Source organism: Stenella coeruleoalba (assembly GCF_951394435.1).
Source record: "Stenella coeruleoalba genome assembly, chromosome: 11".
Classification (NCBI taxonomy): domain Eukaryota; kingdom Metazoa; phylum Chordata; class Mammalia; order Artiodactyla; family Delphinidae; genus Stenella; species Stenella coeruleoalba.
This window is the reverse complement of record NC_137157.1, coordinates 60475640-60499338: the sequence shown is the minus strand read 5'-3', so window position 1 is coordinate 60499338 and position 23699 is coordinate 60475640. Positions and strand designations below refer to the sequence as shown.

The 23699-nt window shown below is 59.1% G+C and overlaps 1 protein-coding gene and 1 long non-coding RNA gene across 4 annotated transcripts; one reads left to right on the top strand and one right to left on the bottom strand.

The window, feature by feature from the left end:
* Nucleotides 1-697: 697 nt before the first annotated feature.
* On the bottom strand, nucleotides 698-20797 carry RARG (retinoic acid receptor gamma). Of its 2 annotated transcripts, XM_079936053.1 has the most exons (9): nucleotides 20754-20797; nucleotides 16403-16734; nucleotides 5481-5629; nucleotides 5123-5264; nucleotides 4293-4453; nucleotides 3915-4091; nucleotides 3319-3523; nucleotides 2766-2924; nucleotides 698-1935 (listed from the first exon to the last, which is right to left on the bottom strand). In XM_079936053.1, the coding sequence occupies exons 2-9, from the start codon at nucleotides 16584-16586 to the stop codon at nucleotides 1736-1738; spliced, it is 1377 nt and encodes a 458-aa protein (XP_079792179.1). In that variant the 5' UTR covers nucleotides 16587-16734; nucleotides 20754-20797; the 3' UTR covers nucleotides 698-1735. The 2 variants fall into 2 exon arrangements, with proteins under 2 accessions (XP_079792179.1, XP_079792180.1); XM_079936054.1 differs by lacking the exons at nucleotides 16403-16734; nucleotides 20754-20797 and adding an exon at nucleotides 9809-10091.
* Nucleotides 11621-20817, top strand: LOC307193714. Of its 2 annotated transcripts, XR_013830386.1 has the most exons (4): nucleotides 11621-12589; nucleotides 13056-13116; nucleotides 19714-19768; nucleotides 20585-20817. It is a non-coding gene; the product is annotated as an uncharacterized lncRNA (long non-coding RNA). The 2 variants fall into 2 exon arrangements; XR_013830387.1 differs by lacking the exon at nucleotides 20585-20817 and having other exon boundaries at nucleotides 19714-20382.
* The last annotated feature ends 2882 nt before the right edge of the window (nucleotides 20818-23699 follow it).

Sequence of the window (23699 nt, the reverse complement as noted above, 5' to 3'; positions counted from 1 at the left end):
GAGGGCAGGGGAAGAGTCCAGGGGCGCAGTGGCAGAGGCCAAAGTCAATGGGGCTGAGGTTGGGGTGTTGCAGAGGTTAAGGCATGCAGGGGCAGGGAGAGGTATTAGGACAGAAGGTAACAGTGGGGTCGTGGAGGGCAAGCAGGGTCACAGGGAGAAGGGTGGGGGCAGAAGGAGTGACTCAGAAGGTGATAGTGGGGTCACAGTGTAGGCGGCTTATGGGGCGAGGGGCTGGCATAAAGCAGAAACACTGTAACTTAGACGTACACCGTGGTTCTTTTCTTCTGGGGCCAGGGACCCTCATGACAACCAATTGAAACTGCATCAACCTCCTCCCCAGAGAAGGGCAGATGTGCATGTATACAGAACTGGGGGTGGGGATAGCCTAAAGACCTCTGAGGCCCAGGACCTTACTAGAGGTTCACAGAGCCCAATCAAAGCTCCAACACCTGGTGATCACGGAGGCCCAGACACTCAGGACAGGGCCCTGTGGACTCCCTTTCCGCCACCTTCCCACCACACCCAACCAGATACATTTCATCCTATTTCTTTAGTTCCCCTAAGAAAGCTGCAAAATCCACCCTCCCCACCCAGTCCCTCTGCAGATCAGCTCATTGCTTCCCCCCTAGAGGGAGCCACATCCCATGAGTTTCCATCACTTTATTTGCAAAAATAGAAAACTCAGCAATATGCGACACAGCGGGGTGGAGGGGAGATGTAAACAGGGGAGGGGACAGCACCCTGACCCCCCCAGAGAAAAAGGGGAGCCAGTGGAAATCTTATTTGGCAGCTAAATACAAACTGGGGATTGGAGGAAGAAGGGAGGGGTCACAGGGGCCCTGGGCTCCCCCTCCCAAGACCCCTGGAGGAAGGGGTCAATTCCAGGGTGTAAACAAAAGCTAATAAATAAATAGAGGCTTCCTCGGGGTCAGGGTGGGATCAGCTAAGCAGTGCCCACCCCCCCTCTCCCTGGGCCAAGCTGCTCTGGGGGTCACGGGGGGAAGGCACCAGGGGGAGAGGGATCCCCTGGCCCCTCTGTAGTGTAGGAGGGTTCCTGCCCCATGGCTGAGATGGGGGGCAGGGGGAGCCCAAGGCACATGACAGGACTGGGGGAGGGGCTTGTAACTGAGGGCATAAGGTAAACTCTGGGCCCAAGCAAAGAGGTGCAGAATGGACCTGCCTCTGTCCCTTTCACCCTCTGGCCCCCCACAGAAATGCAGGGCCCGACCTGGCACGAGGACGGGGGCACAGCGGGCAGCGTGCACCCAGCAGGTGCCTTATGCAGCGTTAGGCACCAAGGACTGGGGCAAGAGGGTGGGCTCAGCCCTCCCCCTACGCCCCCCCACCTTTGGTCTCTAGTGTTCCTATTTGCTCCCAGAGGCCTAAGCACCCGGCAGAGGAAGGGGCTGTGGAATGGCAGGGTCTTCCTCCTGCCCTGGGGAGCCTGGGACCCTGGTGTCTGAGGGGCAGTGCTGAGATTTTAGAGTCCAAACTCAGGCTCACCCCTCTGCCCTCTCTCCTGGAGGGAACAGGGCAGGCTCCCAAGACTGGAGAGGGAGCCGGTTAGAGCAGGAAGGGGATGAACACGGAGGCACCCCTGGAAACTTTGGCAAAAACAAGGAGCTCAGTGGAAGGGGTGGGGAGAGGGCAGAGCAGGTCCTCCCTCAGTCACTGGCGGTGTCTGGGAGATGGTCAGTCTGCTGCCTGGAGCCCCCAACCCCTGAGACAGGGGAAGTCAGGGGCCCTGGTCAGGGTGGGGGCTGCGGCCCCCTCTGCCCTGGCCCCCAGGAACCTCATCCTTGCTGGAGGCCTTGGGGTGGGGGCCAGGCTGCGAGGAGTCGTCCTCAAACATTTCGGGGTTCTCCAGCATTTCTCGGATCAGGGGAGGCATCGGGCCCGGAATCTCCATCTTCAGGGTAATGGCCCTTTCTGCTCCTGCAATGGAGGGACAAGGAGGTTCGGGGGGGCTGAGGTACAGCCCCTAAGGCTGACACCTTAACCTTGCTGGACTGCCCTCTAGCTCCCCTCTGGGGGCTCCCAGCACCGGCCTGCCACCTCTGTCACCCTCTCCCTATTCTAGGGTTCCCGGGGACTGCTCCTCTGCCTGGAGCCTCTGCCTGTCTTCTCTGCCAAGCCTGTTGCCCATCTGTCCCATCCTTTCAGGCTGTCTCCTCAAAAATCACGTGGTGCCCAATTCCAGCCCCACTCCCTGGACCCTGGACCCCCGCCCCCATTGTCCATAGCTTGCCAGTTGTTCCTAGGGCTGTTCTTTTTTTTTTTTTTTTTTAGGTCTGTTCTTAATAACATTTATAATTAGAACTAATACTTATCAAACACTATCTTCCAGGCATCCTCCTAAACCAGTGTTGTCCAATAGAACTTTCTGTGATGAAGGAAATACCTCCTCTGTCCAGCGCAGGAGTACCTGGCTGCACAGTGTTACTGAGCACTGGAAATGTGGCTACTGCAACGGAGGAACTGAATTTGTAACTCAGTGCAGTTCTAAGCCCATTGTGTGTTAACTCGTTTCATCCTCACAGAACTTAGGAGGTAGCTGTAAGTCTAGCCCAGTTTACAAGCAGAAAAACAATAAAAGAAAAGCACTTGCCCAAGTGTCCCCACTAGCAAGTGGCTGAGCTAGGATGCGGCTGAGCTAGGATGCTCGTGTAGGCTGCCTGGTTCTCACCCACTCTGTTCTTGTCTCTGCCTGACCCAGGAGACCAGCAGCTCCGGGAAGAGAGAGGGGAGGCTCGCTCCCGACTAACCCTTGGTGCTGATGCCCCGGAGGTCAGTGATCTTCATGAGCATCCTCGGGAACATGTAGGGCTGGCTGGGCCGTCGCCGCCGGGCATAGAGCCTCAGGGCTTCCAGCAGCGGCTCCTGAAGCTTGTCCACTTTCTCAGGCTCCTCCAGGTCCATGCGGTCTGGGGGGACAAGCACAGGGGAGTGAGAGAGGAAGAGATGGGGAAGACAGTGACAAGTGGCCCTGCCCTATGGCCCTCCAGGCCCCAAACTTTGACCATGAGCCCCACCCAGGACATCTCCCCTGTTCCAATCCCTTCCCCGCCTCTGGCAAGAGGTTTTCTCTGGTAAATCACTCCTGCCCAGACCTCTATGTCAGCACTGGTATCGGGGGTCTCCTCAGCTCCCCCTGGCTCTTCCCCTCTTCTTGTCCTTTGTTGCAGGCTGCCGGGGAGTCTGTACTGGAGCTGAGGAGTCTGTGGATGGGACCAAGGTCTCCCGCCAGGTGGGAGATCAATCGGGTGTAGGGTGTGGTGGGAAAGCAGTCCGAGCAAACGCCAGGGGGCGCCCCCGCACCTCCGCAGATGAGGCAGATGGCACTGAGCAGCCCTGTCTCTGTATCATCCATCTCCAGTGGCAGGAGCTGCCCAGCAAAGGCAAAGACGAGGTCTGTGAGGGGCCCGAAGCCAGCATTGTGCATCTGGGTCCGGTTCAGGGTCAGCCCGTCAGAGAAGGTCATGGTGTCCTGCTCGGGGGTGTACCTTGTGCAGATCCGCAGCATCTGGAGGTAGGCAGGGGGCAGGGTTAGTGCTGTCTCTGGGAAGGAGCGCTATGGGGACGGGGAAAAGAGGGAATGAGGTGCAGGTGGAAAGTGAGGAGGTTGGGTCCTGAAGGAGGGCCACCTGAAGCTGGCAGGGGGAGCGAGGCAGAGAGATGGAGGGTTTGAAGTTGGGGGAGGGAAGAGAAGTCAGAAGGAGGCAGGGCACCCAGAAGTCTAGGGTCAGATCTCAGGGGCAGAGATTAAGACAAAAAGAGCTTGGGTTTCAAGGAGATCTGGGGAGTCCCAGATTGGAGGGGGGAAGAGAGATAATGAAATCTCTGTGTGGACCAGCTCCTTGGTCTCATATGAGGGTCAGGCTGTGGCAGAAGACAGGCCACGGGTCTTAACTTACTAGGATGTCCAGGCAGGCAGCCTTGAGCAGAGTGATCTGGTCAGCAATGCTGAGCCCCGTAAAGCCGGGCAGCCGTTTGGCAAACTCCACAATCTTGATGATGCACTTGGTGGCTAGCTCGCTGAACTTATCCCACAGCCCCAGATCCAGCTGCACCCGGTGGTCTGCACTGGAGTTCTGCAGGAAGGTCCGGTTAGAACACAAACGAAGGCCTATCCTGGGCGCTGTCTTCTTTCTGCCAATACCCCAGGCTCTCCCTTCTGCATTCGGATGCCCTCCTTGTTTGTCAGCACCGGACCATGGCCTCCAACACAACCCCTACCCGTTCTCCAAAGTCAATGTTCCCCTGCCCTCACTGGGGCCCTGCCCACTCCTCACCGTGGTGTATTTGCCCAGCTGGCAGAGCGAGGGGAAGGTCTCCTGATGGGCTTTGCTGACCTTGGTGATGAGCTCTTCTAACTGGGGGCTCAGCTCATAGCTGTCAAGTGACCCTTCCTCCTTCACCTCTTTCTTCTTCTTGTTCCGATCATTCCGCACAGCTGGGGGGGTGGAGGTGCAAGGAGAGGATCAAGACCCTCAGAACCTCGCTCTGGGTATCCCCTCTTACCCTAACTTAATGTGCTCCGGAGCATCCCTTCCCTGGGACCCTGGACGGGGCCTCAGTTTCCCTGTCTCCTGCACTAGCTCCCATTCCCAGGCTGGCTCTCCCCAGCCCCACCCAGGGCCTGCAGGCCCTGCTCCCTCCCCAGGCCCTTCGGCTCCATCCTGCCCTTCCTGTCACCCTGCAGGAGCTGGGGGGGGGGGGCAGGATATGCAGGCAGCAGGATATCCACTTATAGCCTTGGCAGCACAATGGTGCAGGGGAGGGGGGGCACCCCAGATCCACCTCAGGCTCAGTCCTGGGAGCAGGGGAGGGGACTGGCAAGCCCCCCTAACTTCCCCATGAAACAGGGCATGTGCACCGGTAACCCCCATTCACTCATTCAGAGGAAGGGTTAAGCTCTGAGAAGGGAGAATGGGAAGGCGTGGGGTCTCCTGGGTGAATGGAGCTAATCAAATAGGACTGGCCAGGGAGGAGGCACAGCACTCCAGGGCGGCTGGAGGCTGGACTTGCAGAGGTCAGGAAAGTGGGGGTGGCCAGTGGGAAGAGGGTGGCAACCACAGGCTAGGACAGGAGCACCCCTGCCCAGGCAGGCCTGAGGGCCTACCTTCCTTGGACATGCCAACTTCAAAGCACTTCTGTAGCCGGCAGTACTGGCAACGATTCCGGGTCACCTTGTTGATGATACAGTTTTTGTCGCGGTGACATGTGTACACCATGTTCTTCTGGATGCTGCGGCGGAAGAAGCCCTGGAGTTGGGGGTAAGGGAGGAGGGTCAGTGAAGCAGGATGTTGGGAGTACCAGCCTCTCACAGGCCTTGCAGGCCTGAGCCAATCTATTAACCACCTCTGTGCAAAGCAGCCAGTCCCTCCCACCTCAGAGGGATACCCACCCACACCCAGTGAGTCTCTGATCTCACGCAGGTAACTGGATGCCCAGTGCTCCCGCCTCCAGCACGTACACACCTTGCAGCCTTCACAAGAGCTGACCCCGTAGTGGTAGCCAGAGGACTTGTCATTGCACACGAAGCACGGCTTGTAGACCCGGGGAGGTGGAGGGGGTGAGGGCGAGCTGGGCACCATCTCCTCTGAGCTAGTGCTCTGCGTCTCCACCGCTGTGGGGAAGCAGTGATGTGAGGGTCAGGGAAGAAGGACCCCTCAGATCTCTAGGCATCCTCATCAGATACACACTGCCCCTCCCATTCCCACTTCTTCCTCTGGCTCAGCGGTGACAACACCATCGCCACCACAGTGATTTAAAGTCCCAACAACCCATCTACAGCCCCATAGTAAACACGTCCAGAAACCCCTAAACAACCACTACGACCTCCCGGTCTGGCCATCTCCCCCTACAATAATGCCCTACGGGACACTGCTCAATTCTCCAAATTCTAGGTCGAGGCCATCCCAGAAGTTAAATTCTCTGGGCCTCAGTTTCCCCAGCCACAAAGTAGGTGTGTTACGGCCCGTGGCTCTTAACTCTCTAGTCACTCCCTCTCACATCGGGTCCCTGCCGGGTAGTCTTCCTCCTACCCTTCTCCTCCTCACGAGGCCATAGATCTGGGTGTGAGGAGGCCAATTCCAGACCACCTGTGGCTAGCACCTGGCTAAATGGCCAGGAGGTTCAGGAGGCAGAACAGAACCTCGTTTTCTCTCAAGCAGTACAGGGTAGACAATCCTTGAGCTTCTCCCCCTCATATCACCCCCCAAACAATCGCCAGTGTCCTTTTCCCCAGAAACCACGGAGACAGTGGAGGAAATGGGACACAGGTATTGGGAAGGTAGCTTAGGGCACATGCAACAGCCTTATTTTACACCCAAAGAAACTGAGGCCAAGAGAGAGAAGCGACCAGCCCAGTGCCACACTGCCAGTTATGGTGGAGCCAAGGCTCTCAGGTCTTCTAACTAGATCTACGTGACCTGGCCAGGAGTTAGAGAAGTTGGGAAAGGGAGACAGGTATTTGCTCAGATTCTCAGGTCTAGAAGCTGCTGGGGGTGTAGCAAAGCAGAGAAGTCAGGCGACAGTGGGTAAACAGGGCTGATGGGGGAGGGGAGCCATCTCTGGACCCTCTCTGAGCCGTGTCTTCACTCCTAAACTTCCCCTGCAAATACCCAAACACAGCTCAAAAGAGATCTCCGCCCATGCCACGCACAGTGCGGGGGGGAGGACGCCCTCTGTTTGGGAGGCTGCTGAGTAAACCTCTTCTGGGTGTGTGGCTGATCTTCAGAAGCTTGAAAAAAATCTATAAATTATTCAACCTGTAGGACCAGTTGCCCAAACCTGGAGGGCCTAAGTTAATGCAAGAAAACCCTAAGACCCTCCCTAAGGAGCGTCCCTTGCTTGCACCCACCTCATGAACACCTTCTTCCTTCTAACCTGCCGTAGCCCACCTGGTCAGAAGTCCACCCAGGCCACCCGAAGGACAGAAGGAAGGCCCGGACGCAGGGGTTCCAGGCTAGCTCCACCCTCCCCACAGGAGGAAAGCCCTCCCCACCCCCCGGCACACACAGACACTCAATTAGCATAAGAATCCAGCTGGAGTGAGATTCCCCAATGAAAAAGGAGAGAGGAGGGGAGGAAAGGAGGGTGCCTGGAGTCTATTCAGGACTTGGTGGGAAATCCGGGGTCGGGCCTGGGGGAGGCGGTTGGTGCTGAGAGATGGGGGGTGGGCTGGAATGCCTTTCAGGATGGTCCCGGTGTCCTCTGAGGGCACATGTGCTGCCCACAGGCCAGTGCGTGGGGTGGTGCTCACTCGGCGCTGACGCCCTCCCTGCCCGCAGAGCGCTGCCTCATTTCCTCTCTTGCAAAAGGGCCTGGGTGTGGTCAGACTGGCATGGGCCACTGCCAGCCAATTATTATGAGACTGGGGGTGGCAGGGAGACAGGCCCAGGGGCAGCTTTTCTCATATGCGTGGTACTGTCACCCCTTCTCGGAACCCCTCTGGCACACTCCCGTCCCTGAACCCTAAAGCGCAGCCCAGTAGCTCTGGTCAGTCTGGGAGCAAAGGGCACAGGAAGGCTAATCGTTGTCACTCCACTGAGATTCCCTTCTCAGCCCTGGGCAGAGACCCCAGCACCGGGGGGATGCTGCTCCTGGCTAAGCAGGGGCCCCTGCAGGGGAGGAGGGGGGTGGCTCTGGGGTTTTCTCCTTTTAAAGCCCAAATTGCTGAAATTGAGGAAATTCCTGGCCAGGCTGTGCGGAGCTTCAAACAAACTCTTTATAACCGGCTGTAAACACTCCCAGCTGCGAGGCCCAGGGCCGAGAAGCCTGGACTCACAATCTGACACACACCTCCTTGGAGACACTCTCACACGTCAACAACACACTGGGCACAAAAGCAGGCACTTTACCAATGGGCTCCTATACCCCAGCGGGACCCTGGCACAAAAGAACACCCAGGCAGGCGGGCACAGAGGCACACTCACTCCAGCCACACCGTGGAGCTGGATGCACAAGTCACAAGGAGGACACACAACACCCAGCGCTCGTTTCACCGTTGCAAGCGAGAAGCTCTGCCCCCAAACACCCACGGCCTGCCAGCGCAGCACCAGGACACCGACGCTGCCAGATACAAACACACCAAAGGACCTCTTTCCTTCCCTGGATTAGACACACAGGTCTAAACTACTTTCTCTCTGAAAGTGTGTGGAGCAGGCCCGAGGCCCACCAAGACCCTAGAGGCCAAAATTGTTGGTCCAAACTGAAATGCAAAAACATACTGCCAGCCAAGTCCCACAGGCTTCCCTGGGCCTGAAAAAGATGGGGTTCCTGCCCAGCCCCCGCAAAAACCCTTCCTGGGAGATTCTCTCCATCTCAGCACCCCTCCCAACATACCCCACGTCCCCATTCTATTGGGCCATGAGAGAAGGTTAAGAATTCACAAGGATTTGGTGCAAGGCAATAGTTCACACTTTCCCCGCCCTTTAAATGCTACGCTTTCATTCTTGCCCCACCCCACCTCACGGTACTGTTTGCCACCTCCCTCTTCCAGTCTCCCAGTTGTTAAATCTGAGCAGCTCTGCCCTGCAACCAAAAGACCAAAAAAAAAAAAAAAAAAGCTGATCTCGTAAACAGCGCTGCCGAGTGCCAAGGAGCGAGGCGCGTTGGCGGGGGCTCAGTGACCCCGCGCGCGCACTCCCAGGGCGCCCGCCGCCCGCCCCTTCCCAGCGTGCCCCCCAGCCCCGCGTCCCCGGGCTCCGAGCGCCGTCCCAGGCCCGGGGAAATTCGGGGGTGTTCCAGGCTCCCCTCCCCACCCCCCCCCCACCCCCGCCAGGCACTTCAGCCCGGGCTTCAAAGCCGCCTCTCATCTGGACTTCATTTTTACTGCCTCTCAATCCCCGGCTTTTTATTACCGCTCTGGAAAGGGGTTCCAGGGCCCCAGGCCTGGCATCTCCCATTTCACAGAAAAGGGAAGGTGGATATTTGGGGACCCAGGAGTCCCGCTCCCCCCGCCGCTGCCACCTCCAGGCCACTCCTCACCGTAAGCCCAACTTTTATTGAAACTTTTCGTTTCCTACTGAAGTTGTGGGCTCGAGCCATAGGAAAAAGTGCACACAACCCTATACACATTTCCTAAAATTTCTTTTCTCAATGGGGGAGGGGGACGCCAGAACCCAGCCTGGCCCCGCTTGCGTGCACAACCCCTTACACCCCGCACGCAGCACACACAGAGGGTGCACGCTCGAACACAGCACTTTCCAAAACCGCCCCCGCAGCCACGCAGGGCACACGCCCTCCCGGCCTCAAGTCACAAACATCCCCACACGGGGCCATGCGGACCTGCCAACGCTGGCGGAGGGCGACGCTGCTTGGAGAGACCCTTACGCCCACACCCGCACCGCCTAAGCGAGGCGTTGCACACTCCAGGGATGCACACGCTCTGCAAATAATATTTTTACACTCGCGACTTCCCACATGGACTTTACGAACTCCACTCACGGTCCTGGGTGCCATAACCCTCCCGGGCCACGGACCTGCCGGCACAAACTACCAACGCACCTCGGCCTCTCCCTATCCCCGGGAACTCTGGAGGGTCACCAACCACAGGTCCTAGCTATACACCCACCATAAAAAACACACACACACTCCAAACACTACTGCACACACCCAAAGGAGTCGTTGAGGCCCCCACGTTTAAAGGGCCAGTACCTCTTTCCTACACACCCGGCCCTCACATGGAAAGGGTCAGAATCTCCGCTTGCAACCCAAGTCCACCTTTTACACACGGAACGAGAGAGCCGCTGCCTGTCCCGCACCCCGCACCCCACCCCCAATGTAGGGCTCGGGTACCTACATTGCAGACTGGCGGGTTGCGGCCAGGCAAAAGACTCGAGTCCGGCGAAACAGGAGCTGCCGGTGGCTCTGCGCAGCAAGCCGGCCCCGGGTCCGGCTGCCCCGTACAGCCGTCGCGGACCCGGGGCAAACGTTTCCATGCAGTCGTACATCGCGACCCGGCTTGGAGGGAAGCTGGGTGCTAGAAACACCGAGGACCCGCAGCCGATTCCCCCTCCTCCCCCGGCGGCGCCCCGCTCCTGGAGGGGGGGAGGGGGAGGGCTAGCATAGGGCGCCGGGCTGCATAGGGGGTAAGGGGTGGGCGGGGAAGAAGGGGATCCCCAGCAGGGGAAAGGGACTGGGCGGGGCGCAGAGCCGGGGCTGCCGCTCCAGCCGCTGTCCGCCTCACTCTGGGCGCCTCGGCGGCTAGCACTGGGGAGACGTTTTGTAAAAGCGAAGCCCGGCGGGGTGGGGGGTGGGGCTTGGAGCGCTAAGGGGGCCGGGCACCAAGATGAGCAGAGCTGGGAGTGGAAGACACGCACTCGCACCGTGGCGCGCTTGCTTGCTTAGACACACATCCGAGCGTGCATTTATCTTGGCAGGCACCACGCATCTGCAAATAGGCAATAGTGCACATGCATGTCTGCACGCGCATAAAATTAGAGGTGTACACACGTTTTTGCAAACACACCTGGCTCGGGAGAACGTTTGCAAGGATTCTCTCTCCACTGCTCGGAGGCTTTGCAAGCTTTTGCACTTAGGCGCGTGCCAAGGTCGGGGATGGGGGAAAGAGTGGAGAAACCGAGCACACGCATTTCCTTTCGAGTTTCCCCTCCCCCCAGCGCTCCTTTTTTTACACAAGTCAGTACAGGCAGGGTTGTCAAGGAGGACTGGGGAGAGGAAACATGTAAGTTCCCTGCGCGCGGCACTTCTCCAGAGCCCAGGGACCTGCACTACCTCCACCCGCTCATTCCCAGGCCTGGCTCCTCCCTCTCCCTCCGCGCGCGCGCTGCAGGGCCGAACATTACATTCCTGCGGCTCGGCGCGCGCGGCCTGCTCCTTCCTTCCCGTCCTCCCACTCCCGGTCGGAGGGCCGGAGCGCGCTCCCGCCGTGAACTCTCCGGGAACCCCCCTCGGGGCGGGTGGCCGGGCGCGCTCACCTCCTCCTGACCCGGCCCCGCCCCACCCCGCCCAGGCCGTAGCCCGCGCCGCCGCGGAGCCCCCCCCCCCCGCCCCTCCTGCGCAGCCGGAGTCTACCCTTCTTAGGCCGAGGAGTGCTCCCTCCGCCGCGGCCCGGGCCGCCTCCCTCCGAGTCCCCCAAACCCCATCCTGCGGCTGACACTCCCGGAGCTCATCCAATGCCCCTTCCTCGAACCTGACTTCAGCACAAGACTCCCACCCCAAACTGCTCCCGCCGTGCCAGCTGCGCCTCGGACGACACTGCCTTCCTGAGTGCCAGCTCCCCTCCCCCAGAGTCGCTACCGTGCCAGTCGCCCCCAAGTGCCAAGTGCCTCTTCGGCAATAACTGCGCGTCTGGTCGGTAACCGTTCTCAGAGTCATTAAATACCCCCACCAGTGGCAAACTGCCCCTTCTCCCCTTCAGCGCCACACTTAGTGCCCTTCGGATCTCCGAGGGCCGCCCCACTCCTCCCTCGCGGGCCCCTTCCGGGCACTGAGTGCCCTCGACCGGCGGAGAAGGGGGTGGGGGGGGCGGGAGTTGGGCCACGTCAAGAGTTTGCCCTCGCCGAGCCGGGCCGAGTCGGGGACCCTGGCCCCGGGACAGCGCCAGCGGCGGCGACTCCCGGAAACCGCCCCCTTCCCCGCGCCCCGCCCGCCGCCCGGCCGCCCGGCCGCCCGGCCGCCCGGCGGGCCGGCCCAGCCGGCTCTGTCAGCGCCGCTCACAAGGGGAGTGCCGGGGGAGCGGGAGAGGCGCCCGGCCCGGCCCCTTCCCCCTCCCGGCGGCGGTGGCTGGGCCAGGGCGGGGCGCGCTTTTCTAAGAATCTGTTGTACCGGGTGGGGGGCGCACTGGGGTGCCGCAGGAGTGGGGCGCCAGTTTGGAAGAATAAAGAGCAGGAAGGGGTGCCAGAGTAGGCGAGGGAAGGGAAGGCAGGCGCGGAGGAGGGGCCGGGGTGGCTGCCGGGGACTGAAAGGGGCAGGGCTGGGAAGGAGGGCCTGGTTGGCGGATGGGGGGCCGCGGGGTGGCAGGGCCGACTCGGGGGACTCGTAGCAGGGATGAAGAGGGAATGCATTGCTCTTTCCAGTCCAGCCTGAGCTCCCAGTTCTTGCCCCCAACCCCAAATACCCCATTTCTGACTCCAGCCATCCCCCACAAAAAGAAAAAAGGGGTGACAGACTTCTGAATCAGAACATGGCCAGTGGCAAAAAAAGTCAATTAAGTGCAAAGTGGGGAGTACCCCCAAAACAAGGGGAGAAGACAGCCCTGATTAGTCAACTGTAGGCTGTCAGTCCCCCCCACCCTTCCCCCTCCGAAATCTGAAAGGTCCCAATTAAGTCAGGCCTGCCTGGTTGGTAATTAGAACCAGAAGTGGCCAGGCCACAGGGAGGGGGGTTGGGAGTGGGGCACAGGAGGAGTGGGGGGAGGGCTCCAGGAAGTCATGAGTTCTCAATAGCCCCCTTTTCTCTCCACCAGATGCACCCCACTCCTCATCACCCCATCTGTGTGTGCTTCCCAGGCATTGCAGGGAGAGGGGGCCTTAGAAGGGACCAGGCATTGGGGTGTCAGGCCCACCCTAACCTCCAACCCCGACCCCCCATTCTAGACAGTCTTAGCCTCGAGGAGAAGGTAAGAGGATGGAGGAATCTAGTGCCCCCTCTTTTCCCCAAAGTCCCCCCAGCCCTTATTGCAGCAATTAGACCCATTAGCCTTCTAGCATTTCATGGGAACCAGATGTTCTCCACCAGCCTGGTGGGAGTATGAGGGGGGGCTGCTGCCTGACTCACCCCCTTCCCTGTGATCCCCACCACCAAGGCGCACCCCTCCCAGCTAGAGCCCCACAAAGTCATGGCCCCAGAGGCAAGGAGAAATGTACCCCTCCCCCACTAATGAAGCCCTTCGCACTGAATCTGGTGTGGTCACCCCTCAGAGCCTCTACCACCCTGGCAAGGATGAATTTGGCCAACAAGAGGCTGTGCGGGGAGGAACAGCTAACCCCTTCATCCCTCCTTTCCTCCCCTCCTGCCACCTTCTGGAAGGGGCTTGAGGATAACTGGCTCTGAATTCCTCAAGCTAAATTCTCCTTTTCTTCCAGAACCTTCCCTCAAAAAACTGAAGTTGGGGCATTTCACAGCAAAGGAGGCCCCACCCCAAGGGTAAGTCCTAACTTAGGAGTCCCACCTGAAGGGCAATAGGAGGGGTCTCTGGAGGAGGGGGCAGCAGTGGAGCGAAGGAATAGGGAGGTGTGAATGAGGGACGGGCCCCAAAGCAGGAGTGCTGGGCAGGATGGGGGCTGGGACCGGGGAGGGGGCCAGGAGAGGGGGGTGCAGCCTGGGCCCCAGCGGCGGCGGCTTGCCCAGCTCCCCCCGCCAGAGAGGTTTCCTGTTGCAATCAAAGCCCCGTTTGTGTCGGCCTGGAGCTGGAGCCCGAGCCTGAGCAGGAGAGACCAGGGAGGGGAGGGGAAGGAGGCAGTCGGCTGGGTTTTTTCCTGGAGGAGGCCTCGCTGCCGCCTGCTCACCACCGGTACCGCCTGCTTAACAAGGCCCTTTGCCTCTCCTGGAGTCTGGGTTCTCTCTGTGTCTGCGCCTTTCAGCCTGTGTTATTTCCCTCTCATCTCGTTTAGGTCTCTGAGTCTCTCTTTTTCAGTTTCTTTTAAGTAGAACTCTTTTTCTTCCTGTGCCAGCCTGCTCTCAGTTTCTCCATGTGACTTAGTATGGTGCAGCCTGGGCTCCTTTGCCCAGAGACACTGTCACCAAGTTCAGAGGACAAGCAGAGCTAGGTCCTCAGGACACCAGCTATCTCCTCAAGATGGGGAGGAGGGCAAGGCTTCCCTTCCCTCCCATCACACTCTGTTCCCTGCAGTCTCGATAAAACAAACATACAACTCACCAGTGTTCATAAACATGGAGATACACGAGGACACAGATAGCAGGGTTTTATGCATGTGTGTGAGCAAGCACACCCAAACCTGTGTGCGTGTGTGTACACACACACACAGAGACACACACACACCCCTCCGCTTTCCCACGCACACAGGCCTCTGCTGCCCCGGCGGCCGCAGGTGCTCCCCTTCCCGCTACCCTCCTCCACCATGAGGTTCTGAGACGCCTGCCTTAACCACTCAGGCCCCTAGAGCACCCCAACAGATGGAGCAAGGCTGCCCTTCTCAACATGGATGTCTCCAAGGTGCTAGGGACCCAGCAGTAGGATTCAGGAGCCAGCCCCAGGGAGAAGTTCCAGACTCCTTCAGGGACCACCCCCACTCCCTCCCACAGATCAGGGGAGAGAGGCTGAAGAGAGAGACCCAGACTCCAGGTGAGTGTGGCTTTGGCATCAGACTTAGGCCTCCAATCCCCCTCCATTAGATGTCCCAGCCAAAAAGGGACAGCAGGGCAGAGAAGTGAGAGAATACGCTTTCCCCCTTCAGCCACTGTCCCACTGCGGGAGGCCTCCCAGACTCCAGGATCCCCTCCTCTCCCCACTGGTCCCTCTCATTCACCACTAGGTGCTGCGTGCCCCACTCCCATGCAAGCTGTCTGGACCCAGGCCTTCCCCTCCTCCCCACTCCACTGCCCCCTCTCTGCCCAGGCCTGTCCCCCTGCTGCCAGCCGCACCCTCCCCAGCTACCTGCCCTGGTTCTGGCTCCTCCCTGGGATTTCTTCTTTCAGCCCCTCCTCCTGCAGGGCGACCTTTGGGGATGCAGCCTAGTCTGACCGCTTCCCGTACCTTGACCTCACTTTGAACCCTGACCTTGGTCTCAGTGTGTCCAGGGCACAGGGGCACATGGAGAACTTCACTGGGGACTGGCTGCCGGCTCTCGGCATTCTCCCCGCCACCACTCTCTCTACTCTGCCTCCTCACTCACGCTCCCTTAGCTGCCTCAGGAACTCTGGAAAATCAAGTCCCAAGATATTGAGTTGTACTGCCCTCTGCAAGAAGTACATTCATGTGGGGAGAGTGGTTCCCTCCCATCCCGCAGACCCTGGGACAGATTCTTGGGGTGCAAATGAGGTAGGGGAAGCCCAGCTGAGGTTTCCAGAAAGGGGGGCTTTGTGCTCTCTCGTTCACCTGCGTGCCACCCAAATAACCCCTGTTGGACTACAGACAGGCCACCGGCCGGCCTCACCAAACCCCAGACACACCGTCAGCAGCCCTATGAAATACTGCCTCACTCTTCACACTGACTCTTTGTTGCAACCCTGGAATTCTGTATGTGAGCAGCGTCTCAGGGCCATGCTGTGCACACACAACTGCATATGGCCTCTCACACACGCACACACCTTCTCTAGACGAGCAAGCTCTTTCCAGCAGAGCACACACACACACACACACACACACACACACACACACACACACACACACACACACACACACACACACACACCCCCTCTGAGTGCTCCTAAAGGCAGGCCCCTTCTCTCCACCTCTCCCTCTCTCTCTCTCAGCTTATGGAGCTATAAAGGATGTCTTTATCTTTTGGTCTTTTCTTTTCCCTCTCCCTTTCTCTCTCTCTGGAACTGCCCCTCTCTCTATCACCTCCCCTTCTATCCAGGTGGAGGCTTCTCTGTAACAGCTCCCACACTGAGGCCAGCATCCCAGCCTTCCAGCTCATGGGCACCCACGCCTGTAATGGCCTAGCGAGGAGGAACAGCTACCAAGTGGAAGGAGAGGGGATCCAGAGGGATGAAGGGAGGCCTAAGGCTTGCTGCTGTCAGCACTCAAAGGCTTCACCCAAAGAGGGCAGGCCTGAGGGACAAGTAGGGATCTGCACAGCATGTGGGTACCGTGCCAGACCTAGAGAGAGGGGAGGAGTCCACAACCCACATGGCTGGAGGAGAGGATGCTTCTGGAACACCCCCTGCACCTCCCCGGATTACTTATGGTACAAGAGCTACCTTCTTTGCGGCTGTTTCCACCCTCCCCAGAACCAAGAGGGAAGTTTCCTGACCCTACACATCTTTGGGCACCTGGCACTAGGCTCCATTCCTCTTTTTGCAGGCTCCCCCTAATTCAGAACAATTTTACCTCTTGATCACAGAGTTGGGGTATTGGCCTCCCAGACTCCTCCACTTCACAGCCTGGCTCCCCACACCCCGCAATGCAGGCAGGCAGCAGCCTCAGACTTCACCAGACCCACCCTTGGCTGCCCATACAAAGGGGTTCTCCCTGCTAGTTGAGTCATTCGGGAGGCAACTGCAGAGCCCCAAATTTTAGGCGTGTTACTTTCCCATTCTAGTTGCACAGGAGAACTCTCATTTGCAAGCACGTCCATTGCCTCCACATCCAAACCCCCTCGAGGCTACCCCTGTCACCTCCTCCATTAGATCAAACCCCCAGCCCTGCCTGTCTTCCTAACCGGGACACCAATTTTCTCTATCATCCACCCACGAAATGCCCTCCTGTTTCCACTTGCCCTCATCCCCCAAGATCCCTGAGACTCACACAGAGAGGCCATCTCCTTGGGGAGGTCAGGCTGGCCCAAGCCCCGGAAGCTAGGACTCAGCATCTCGAAAGGTGGAGACCCCCTGAGTGCCCCTGGGAAGGCGAAGGGGAAGCCAGCCCCTGGGTAGCCAGAGCCAGGCCCCAGGGCACCAGGCGTAAAGAGTCGCTCCTTATTGGTGGCCATGGCGGCTGCAGTGTGGGAGGCTGAATCCCCTGGGGTCTGCAGTGGGCGGGGGACTTCTTCAGCCACAGCCCCCGCCCATGCCCACTGCCCTGGCCTGGGAGGCTCCGTGCCCGCCCTGCTTGGCCTGCTCACTGGGTCTCCAAGGCTCCTAAGGAGAAAGAAAGGAAAAGGAGGAATGAGAGAATGATCGCTCTGAGGTTCCAAGCCCCATGGCCCTCTCCCAGCTGGAGTCTTTTCCCTCCTTGCTGCCCTCTGCCACACAGTAGGGGAGGCAGGGCAGGTGCTGATGCAGGCTCAGAGAAACTCTCCTGGAAGGGTAACTTGAGTTTCCAAGGTGAATCACGGTCTTCAAACTCCTGGCAGAGAGGACTCCTAGGCTAAGAAGTGACCATTACACACCACCATGGGCTGGACACTAGATTTAACCCTCACATCAACCCTGTGAAGTAGAAATTACGATTCCCATTTCACAGATGAGGAAACTGAGGTTTAGGGACTAGTTTAAGGTCACATGGCTGTAAAGAGTAGAGCCAAGACTCAAACTCTCTACCATCCTGGAGAAAGCAAACATATCTGTTTTAACATTTTTGTTAAAAAATGTTACACCTCTCTGGAACACAGACTCTGGAGCCAGACTACCTGAATTGATCCCCACCACTTGCCAGCTGCAGGACCTTGGATGTATTAGTGTTACTTAATCTCTCTGGGCCTCAGTTCCCTCCTTTGTCAATTGGGAATCATAATAAGCCTCACTTCATAAGGTTATTAGGAGGCTTAAATAATTTACCATATGTAAAGTGTCTAGAATCATATAGGGCACATACTAAATGCTATAGAAATGTCTCCGGTTCTTTCTCTTTGTACCTTCTCTTCCTCCATACCTCTCTTTTAATTTGCATTTCCTTTCTTTCCACCTTCCTCAATACTCCCTCTCCCAGTTTCCCCTCCCAATTCTGTCTCTGTCTCCAATTATCCGTCCCTCCCTAACCTCTCCTCAAATCCACAGAGGTTAATGGAAGCCCCGCTGTGTCCCAGGTATGATGCTAAGAAGCTCCTCTCCCTGTCCTTAGTTTACTTTGCTTCTCCATCTCTTCTCTCTCTTTCCTGAGCCCTCTGCTTATAGGAAGCCCTCCCTACATCCTCCCCTCCCTCAAATGTAACCTGACCTCAGAGGTTTTTAACCTGAGCCCAAGGGAGGGGGAGGGGAAGGAGGGAAAGAGGAAGTGGGAATCCTAGGGCCAGGCAGGTGGTTCCTCTCCTGATGCTCTGACATGGGAAAGGTAGGCTTTCCCAGGAGCCTCAGAACTACCCACCTGTCTAGGGAGTTAGGGGCTGGGGAAGGAGAGTCACCCCAGCCTGGAGGCCTCCTCTACCAGCCAGAACCGTAATGGACTAGATGAAGAAGGACAGAGAAGGGCCGAGAGAGAGTGAAACACAGAGTCCTTGGGGTGGGCAGGCCCAGAAGTAGGTGACGGGTATTTTGCATCTCTTTCCATCAGTCTTTGCTTCTAAGATCAATATCGCTCCGTCTTTGTACCTCTGCTTTTTTTCTTCCTTCCTTTTCTATCTCTCATCTGCCTTGGCCTTCAAGCTCCTGAGGGTAAACTGGATGGAGGTTACAGGAACTCAGACCCCAAGCTACCACCCTTCACTCAGTCCCTCACTAGCCACCACCCAGCTCCCCAGCACCCTGACTCTTCAGCCCAGTGTCTCCCCAAGCCCTAAAAGTCTGAGCTATGAGCCCCCAGGATCCACCTCCTTTACCTTCCCCTATTCCCTGAAGTCCTTGTCCCAGGTTAAGCCCAGGTAGAGCCAGGCGTCCGGGCCCCTGAGGCCCCTGGGCCATAGCTCAACAGGCTGGGCCACATTCCAGGTGGATTAACCCCTCCAATGCTAAGGATGAGAAGCTACTAGAGGTCCCCCCCACCCCATCTTCCCCAGACTGGCTTAGACTGAGAACCCGGCTCTGGGCTCCAGCACTCACTATCTTTGCTTCTCACCTGCGGGTGGGAAACAGAGACCTGGGGGTGGGGCAGGAGGACTTCGAGGGTCCCAGAGAGGGATGCTCGGGCTCCTGGTCCTTACGGAGGAATGAAGCTGTGAGGGAGCCAAGCTCTCCCTGGCCTTCCTCTTATTTTGCCTCAGAGAAGGAACTTGAGAGTTGAGTGAACAGAGGAAGGGGACAGAGACGCATCCCACTTCTGAGCCTTGGTTTTCTGCCTTGGCTAGGAAGGGAAGGGGAGGGTCCTAAGTCCTGGGTAGAGGAAGGGACCAAGGAATTGAAGACAGTGGTACACAGCGTAAAAGGAAATCCTAAACTAGGGACCCAGAGGTCTTGGTACTTTGGGGGACCTGAGGAAGGGAGAATGTACTTCTTTCCTCCCAAGGTGCCACCTCAGACTGAGGGGGGCTGACCAGGGGAAAGGGGCCCTTGAGAAGTTGCTTCTCTTCGAGCTGAGGTGGAGTTGAGGGGAGGGCATGGATGAAGGGGGCTGCTGGATGGAGGCGGTGGGGGTGGGGGGGCGTCTCTCTGCCGTCCTGCCCGCTCCAGAGCCTGGAACAAAGCTGCCCTTGTCGGCTGCACTCCACCCGCTGCCCCCCTCCCCTCTGTATAAACACGACCACCTTTTTCCATGACCCCATCCCCAGCCTGGGCAGAGAACCCGGGCATCCTCTGCTCTAGCCTGGGCCCCCAGCCTGCTCCCCGGGAGGCAACAGTGGGCTGGGTTTCCCTGGCCTCGTGCCACCCTTGGGGGAGTCCAGACCCTTGAGTCTCCACCTCCCATTACCAGGTGCCTTCCCTCTACCTCACTGGCCCCAGGGAGGGGCAGTACCCAGGAGGCAGGCAGGCAAGGCCGGTGGAATGTGTGTGGGCATCAGAGGGCATGGGTAGGGTGGGGCAGAGGGGGGAACTGGAGGTGCCAGTTGGGTGGCTTTCTGAGCCAGGGGGTGGGGGTGTGCCGGGACGGGGGTGTGTGCCCTGTGCTGCCTATTAGGCTCTAAGCCACGGCGTGTGTGTACATGTGTGTGTGAGTGTGTGTTTCCCTATTTGGGATACCCAAGCTCCAGGCACCCTTCACACACTGCCTCCTGCCCCCTTCCCTGTCCTCTATTTTCTCGCCTCCAGGATATGGGACACTGCCTGTGGTCCTCAACCCCCAGTCAGCATCTGAGGAGTGATGGTAAGGGGTAAGGGCAGGAGCCTCAGACCTGAGGACTCGGACGGTAGCTGCCCTGGATGTGGGCCCTGAAGGGGCACAGTCATCTCAGGTTCTTGCCCTACGGGCCCCTCCTCGGGCTCCCTTGCCCACCACCCCACCTCACCCCCTGCCCAACCCTGCATACTCTTACTCTCTGGCCACCTGCAGAGATTCCCTCCTACAAACTGGGTCAGGTTGAGGGAACTGGGCTGTAAGTGCTAGAGACAGTGAGGCAGCGTCAGTGAGGCTCCAGGACTGGAACTCCCAGGTCCCTGCCCCAGTGTCCCTGTTCTTCCTTTGTACCATTCGGGCTCCCCTCAAGAATACTCCAGAGGAGCCCCCGACCTTGGCTGGAGGGAGCCCGGACTCACACCCAAGGTTGCGGATATGAGAGGGAATCCTGCACTGCGGTTCAAGGCAACTTCACAGACCCCTATCCCATCCATTTGTCTCTCCAAACTGCTGGACCCAGACGGCCAGAATCACTTGCCTCTGGACCTTTTCCGCGCCCTTCTGTTGTCCAAGCTGTGGCATTCCACTAGGGAAGGATCAGCGCGGACCAGAAATCCTCCCCTCGGATTCCCCAGGGAAAGCCTCAGGGGAGGCGGATGGTGGACCTTCCCCGCAGGAGGGGACCCTATCTGCCCTCACACTCCAGGCACAAACATAGGATAGAAGGCCCCTGGCTGAAGACTCTTCCCTCAAAGCTCTCCCCGACTACTCACCGCAGTGAAGGGTGGATAAAGCCCAGCCCAACCCAGCCTGTCTAAAATCTTCCCCATTCCCTTCCCACATCAGGGCTGACCCCCAAGTCGGGGCAGGAAGTCCCCCTCCACCCCTGCGGATAGCCGGACCAGCGCGGGGAGGAACTGAGCCGGCGTGGCTCCCGGCGCCCCCGCCCCCGGCCCACCTCGCCGGAGGACCCGGGCGTCCGCGGCGGCCGAGCCTGCTTCCCCGCCTGACTCACCTGGAGGGGGAGGGAGGGGGAAGGGAGGCCGCCGAGCCCCGAGGTCCCGGCGTCGGGCGGTCGCGGGGATAGAGCGTCGCAGAGGCAGGGGCTCTCGGTGATGGGGGGCTCTGGGGGGGCACAGACTCTAGGCTGGGACGGTCCCGGGGCCTCTCGGAGCCCGCCCGCCCACGTGACCGCCCCAAAATATCCGACACATTTTCTCCCAAACCGCACACTGACTCTGCAGGCGGGGACACGGAAAATATTTTCTTTCTTTTTCTCCCTCCCCACCCCCCCACATCCCTCCCAGCCTGGCTCCCTCCTCCCCCTCCCGCCCTCGCTCCTCCCTCCCCTGCCGCCTGCCCCTGCCCGGCTCCCTCCTCGGTGCCCTGGGGCTGGGGGGCGGAGGGGCGGCGGGGTGGGTGGGAGGGGGGCTGGGCGGGGCGGGCCAGGACGCCTGGGTCTCTGTCCCGCCCATTTGCTGGGCTTCCTTGGCTCCGTCCCCGGGAGGCCGGGCAAGGCTGGCAGAAGAGGTCAGTGTCCTGGGCCCATGATGCTACCCTTTCTCTCTGGCACTTTTCCCCTTCCTGCCATTTGGGGGGACTGGTTGAGTCCTCTGGCCGGGCTGTGGTTCACGGAGGCCAGTTTCCGTACCTCTGCAGGGTAGGCAGTGGGGGGCTGTATCCACGTCCCCCCAAGGGGTGGAGTGACCGCGCAGGGATATGCCAGAGCGGATGCCACTGTCTTTACCCTTCGCTTAGCCTTCACCTGCAGGTCAAAGTAGGCTCCACTTCCGCTTGTCTACCCCAGCCTGTCCTTTGGTCCCAAGAGCAAACTGGTTGAACTAGTGGAGATTGTGCGGATGCTAAGTCCCGGGCTTCAAGACCTCTTCCCTGTCACCCTGCCTTGAGTAAGCTTGGGCTAGGGCTTCTGGGTCCCTGGCTGCCTACATTTAGGCTGGGGTGGAGGGCAAGGGGAACTGTAGCTGGGAGTGGAAGGAGCCTGGGGCTGGGTGTGAGGGGGAAAGCCCAAGTCGGGGGGGGGTGTGTCTGCCTTACCTAGAGCCTGCCTGCCTGCCTGCCTGCTGGATGCACCACAGATGTTGTTGACTCCAGCCGCGCGTGCGTGTGCGTGTGCGTGTGCGTGTGTGTGTGTGCAGGCACGCGCAACCAGTGTCAGTGTCAGGGTCTGATGGGGACATTTCTCTGACTTCAATGTGACCACCACAGACTCTCAGTCCCAGAGTAGGAACCCCGGGGCGTCAGCGTCCATTCTACTGAGGGCAGAGCAAGAGAAGAGTCCAAGCTCTATACATGGAGCTCCAACATTCCTACAGGAGCTAGGATGGGAGAGAGAAAGTGGAGAAGGGCAGCAGTAGCAGTGGGGGCTGGACTCGGCTGGAGAGATGCACCCAAGGGACCTTCCCCAGCAACAGTTCTGGGGTGGCCAGCACTGGGGACACTGAGTCTTGGTCACGTCACGTTTCCCATACCGGAATCACTTTGCTCTGTCCTCACTGCCACCCTAGGGACCAGGTAGCCTCCCTCCGGGGAAAGGGAAAGGCCACTTCTGGTAGCCAGAGTCAGGCGAAGGGGAGAGGAAAGAGGGGCCTGCTGTGGCTCTCTCAGGAGAACAGGAGCCGTTGATGGGGTGCAGACAAGGCCCTCCCTTTCACACTGGGGGTGGGAAGAGCCGGGAACAGGTACTCCAGGGTCCCGTCCCCAGGTGGCCTGGCTGCTGTTGACTTTGCTTGGTTACCCTGGGAGCAGCTCTCAGCAGTGTGAGAGGGGCGGGTGTCGGAGAGTTGGACCGAGGCGTCCAGGCTGGGGTGGGATGGCACTCAGCCTTTGTGGCAGGGATCCCCGTCAGGAGCCTGCGAAGTTAACCCCTCCTGCCCTGGTGGTGGTGGTAGCTGGCGGAAGGAGGGCGGGCCCAGCTGCGGTTCGTGAGTGTGGCCCTAATTCCCCTTCCCTCTCCCAGCACATCTGCACTTGGTTTACAGTGAATGAGTCTCCTGTCCTCATGAACCGGGTGAGAGCACCACTCCCTCCCTGGCCCCTGGCCGGGCATCCTGACACAGAACCAGACACCACCCACCCCTGGAACGCTCTCCCTGCTGGGTAGCCCTTTCTCAACTCTTCCCCTTCTCCTTCTTAGAGGGGCTCAGGGTCTGGTCCCCCAGAGCGAGAGCTCTGAGACTATGCAGCCGGGGTAGCAAACGGGGCCAGGGAAGCTAACGGGGGACAAAACTCTTGGGTAGCCTGGAAAGAGAGAGCGGGTCTGGAATTCCATCTGTCTCTGCCTTCCTCTTTGTCTTGGTTTGTCTGTCTGTCTGCCTCTGTCTTTGTCTCTGGTGGGTGTTTGTCCATCTGTCTTGGTAACTGTGGCTCCGCCCTTCTGGCAGCCTGTACGGTCCCCAGCCAACGACAGCAGCCAGGGGGCGATGCCCAGGAAGACCCGCCCTGTGCCGGCCCCTCCCCTCGGGATTGCCTCGCCTCCGCCCCCGCCTCTCCCCAGGACCCAATGACTGGGGTCTGTGGGCTGCAGCGGTTTGGAAGTCAAACCAAACAGGCAGACTGGGGAGCAGAGAAGAGGGGCATTGTGAGGGGTTCAGATTCTTCTCTCCATCTTGCATTGCCGCCTGTGCTCTGTCCAGGGATTCTCGGAGGAAGCTGGAGAAGGGGGTCTCCCACTCTGGAAACTGGTAGCGAGAGCTCCCCTCATTTCTCTTTCTCTTGGGTCATCCCCAGTTCTAGGCTTTGCTCTGTTTGTGGTTGCTTCACTTGGTCACCCTGGCAACTTGGAGAAAATGATATCTTGGGGGCCCTAGGACCAGGCTTCCTTTGCTCCCTTCATCACGAAGACCAAAAGGAGAGATTGTGAGGAGAGGAAAAGGATCCACACATCTGTCCCAGCTGCCCTGATTTACCGTATTGCCCGCCCCTAGTTTTCACCCTTGCCGGC

What these genes read in the sequence shown, in the direction of transcription:
- RARG (XM_079936053.1), bottom strand. Translation starts at nt 16,586, where the DNA reads ATGGCCACCAATAAGGAGCGACTCTTTACGCCTGGTGCCCTGGGGCCT. An exon ending in CAAGGAGATGGCCTCTCTGT is followed by an intron (nt 5,630 to 16,402) that starts GTGAGTCTCAGG and finishes GCTTCCCCACAG; the next exon opens with CGGTGGAGACGCAGAGCACT. An exon ending in AGCTGGGCAAATACACCACG is followed by an intron (nt 4,092 to 4,292) that starts GTGAGGAGTGGG and finishes ACCTTCCTGCAG; the next exon opens with AACTCCAGTGCAGACCACCG.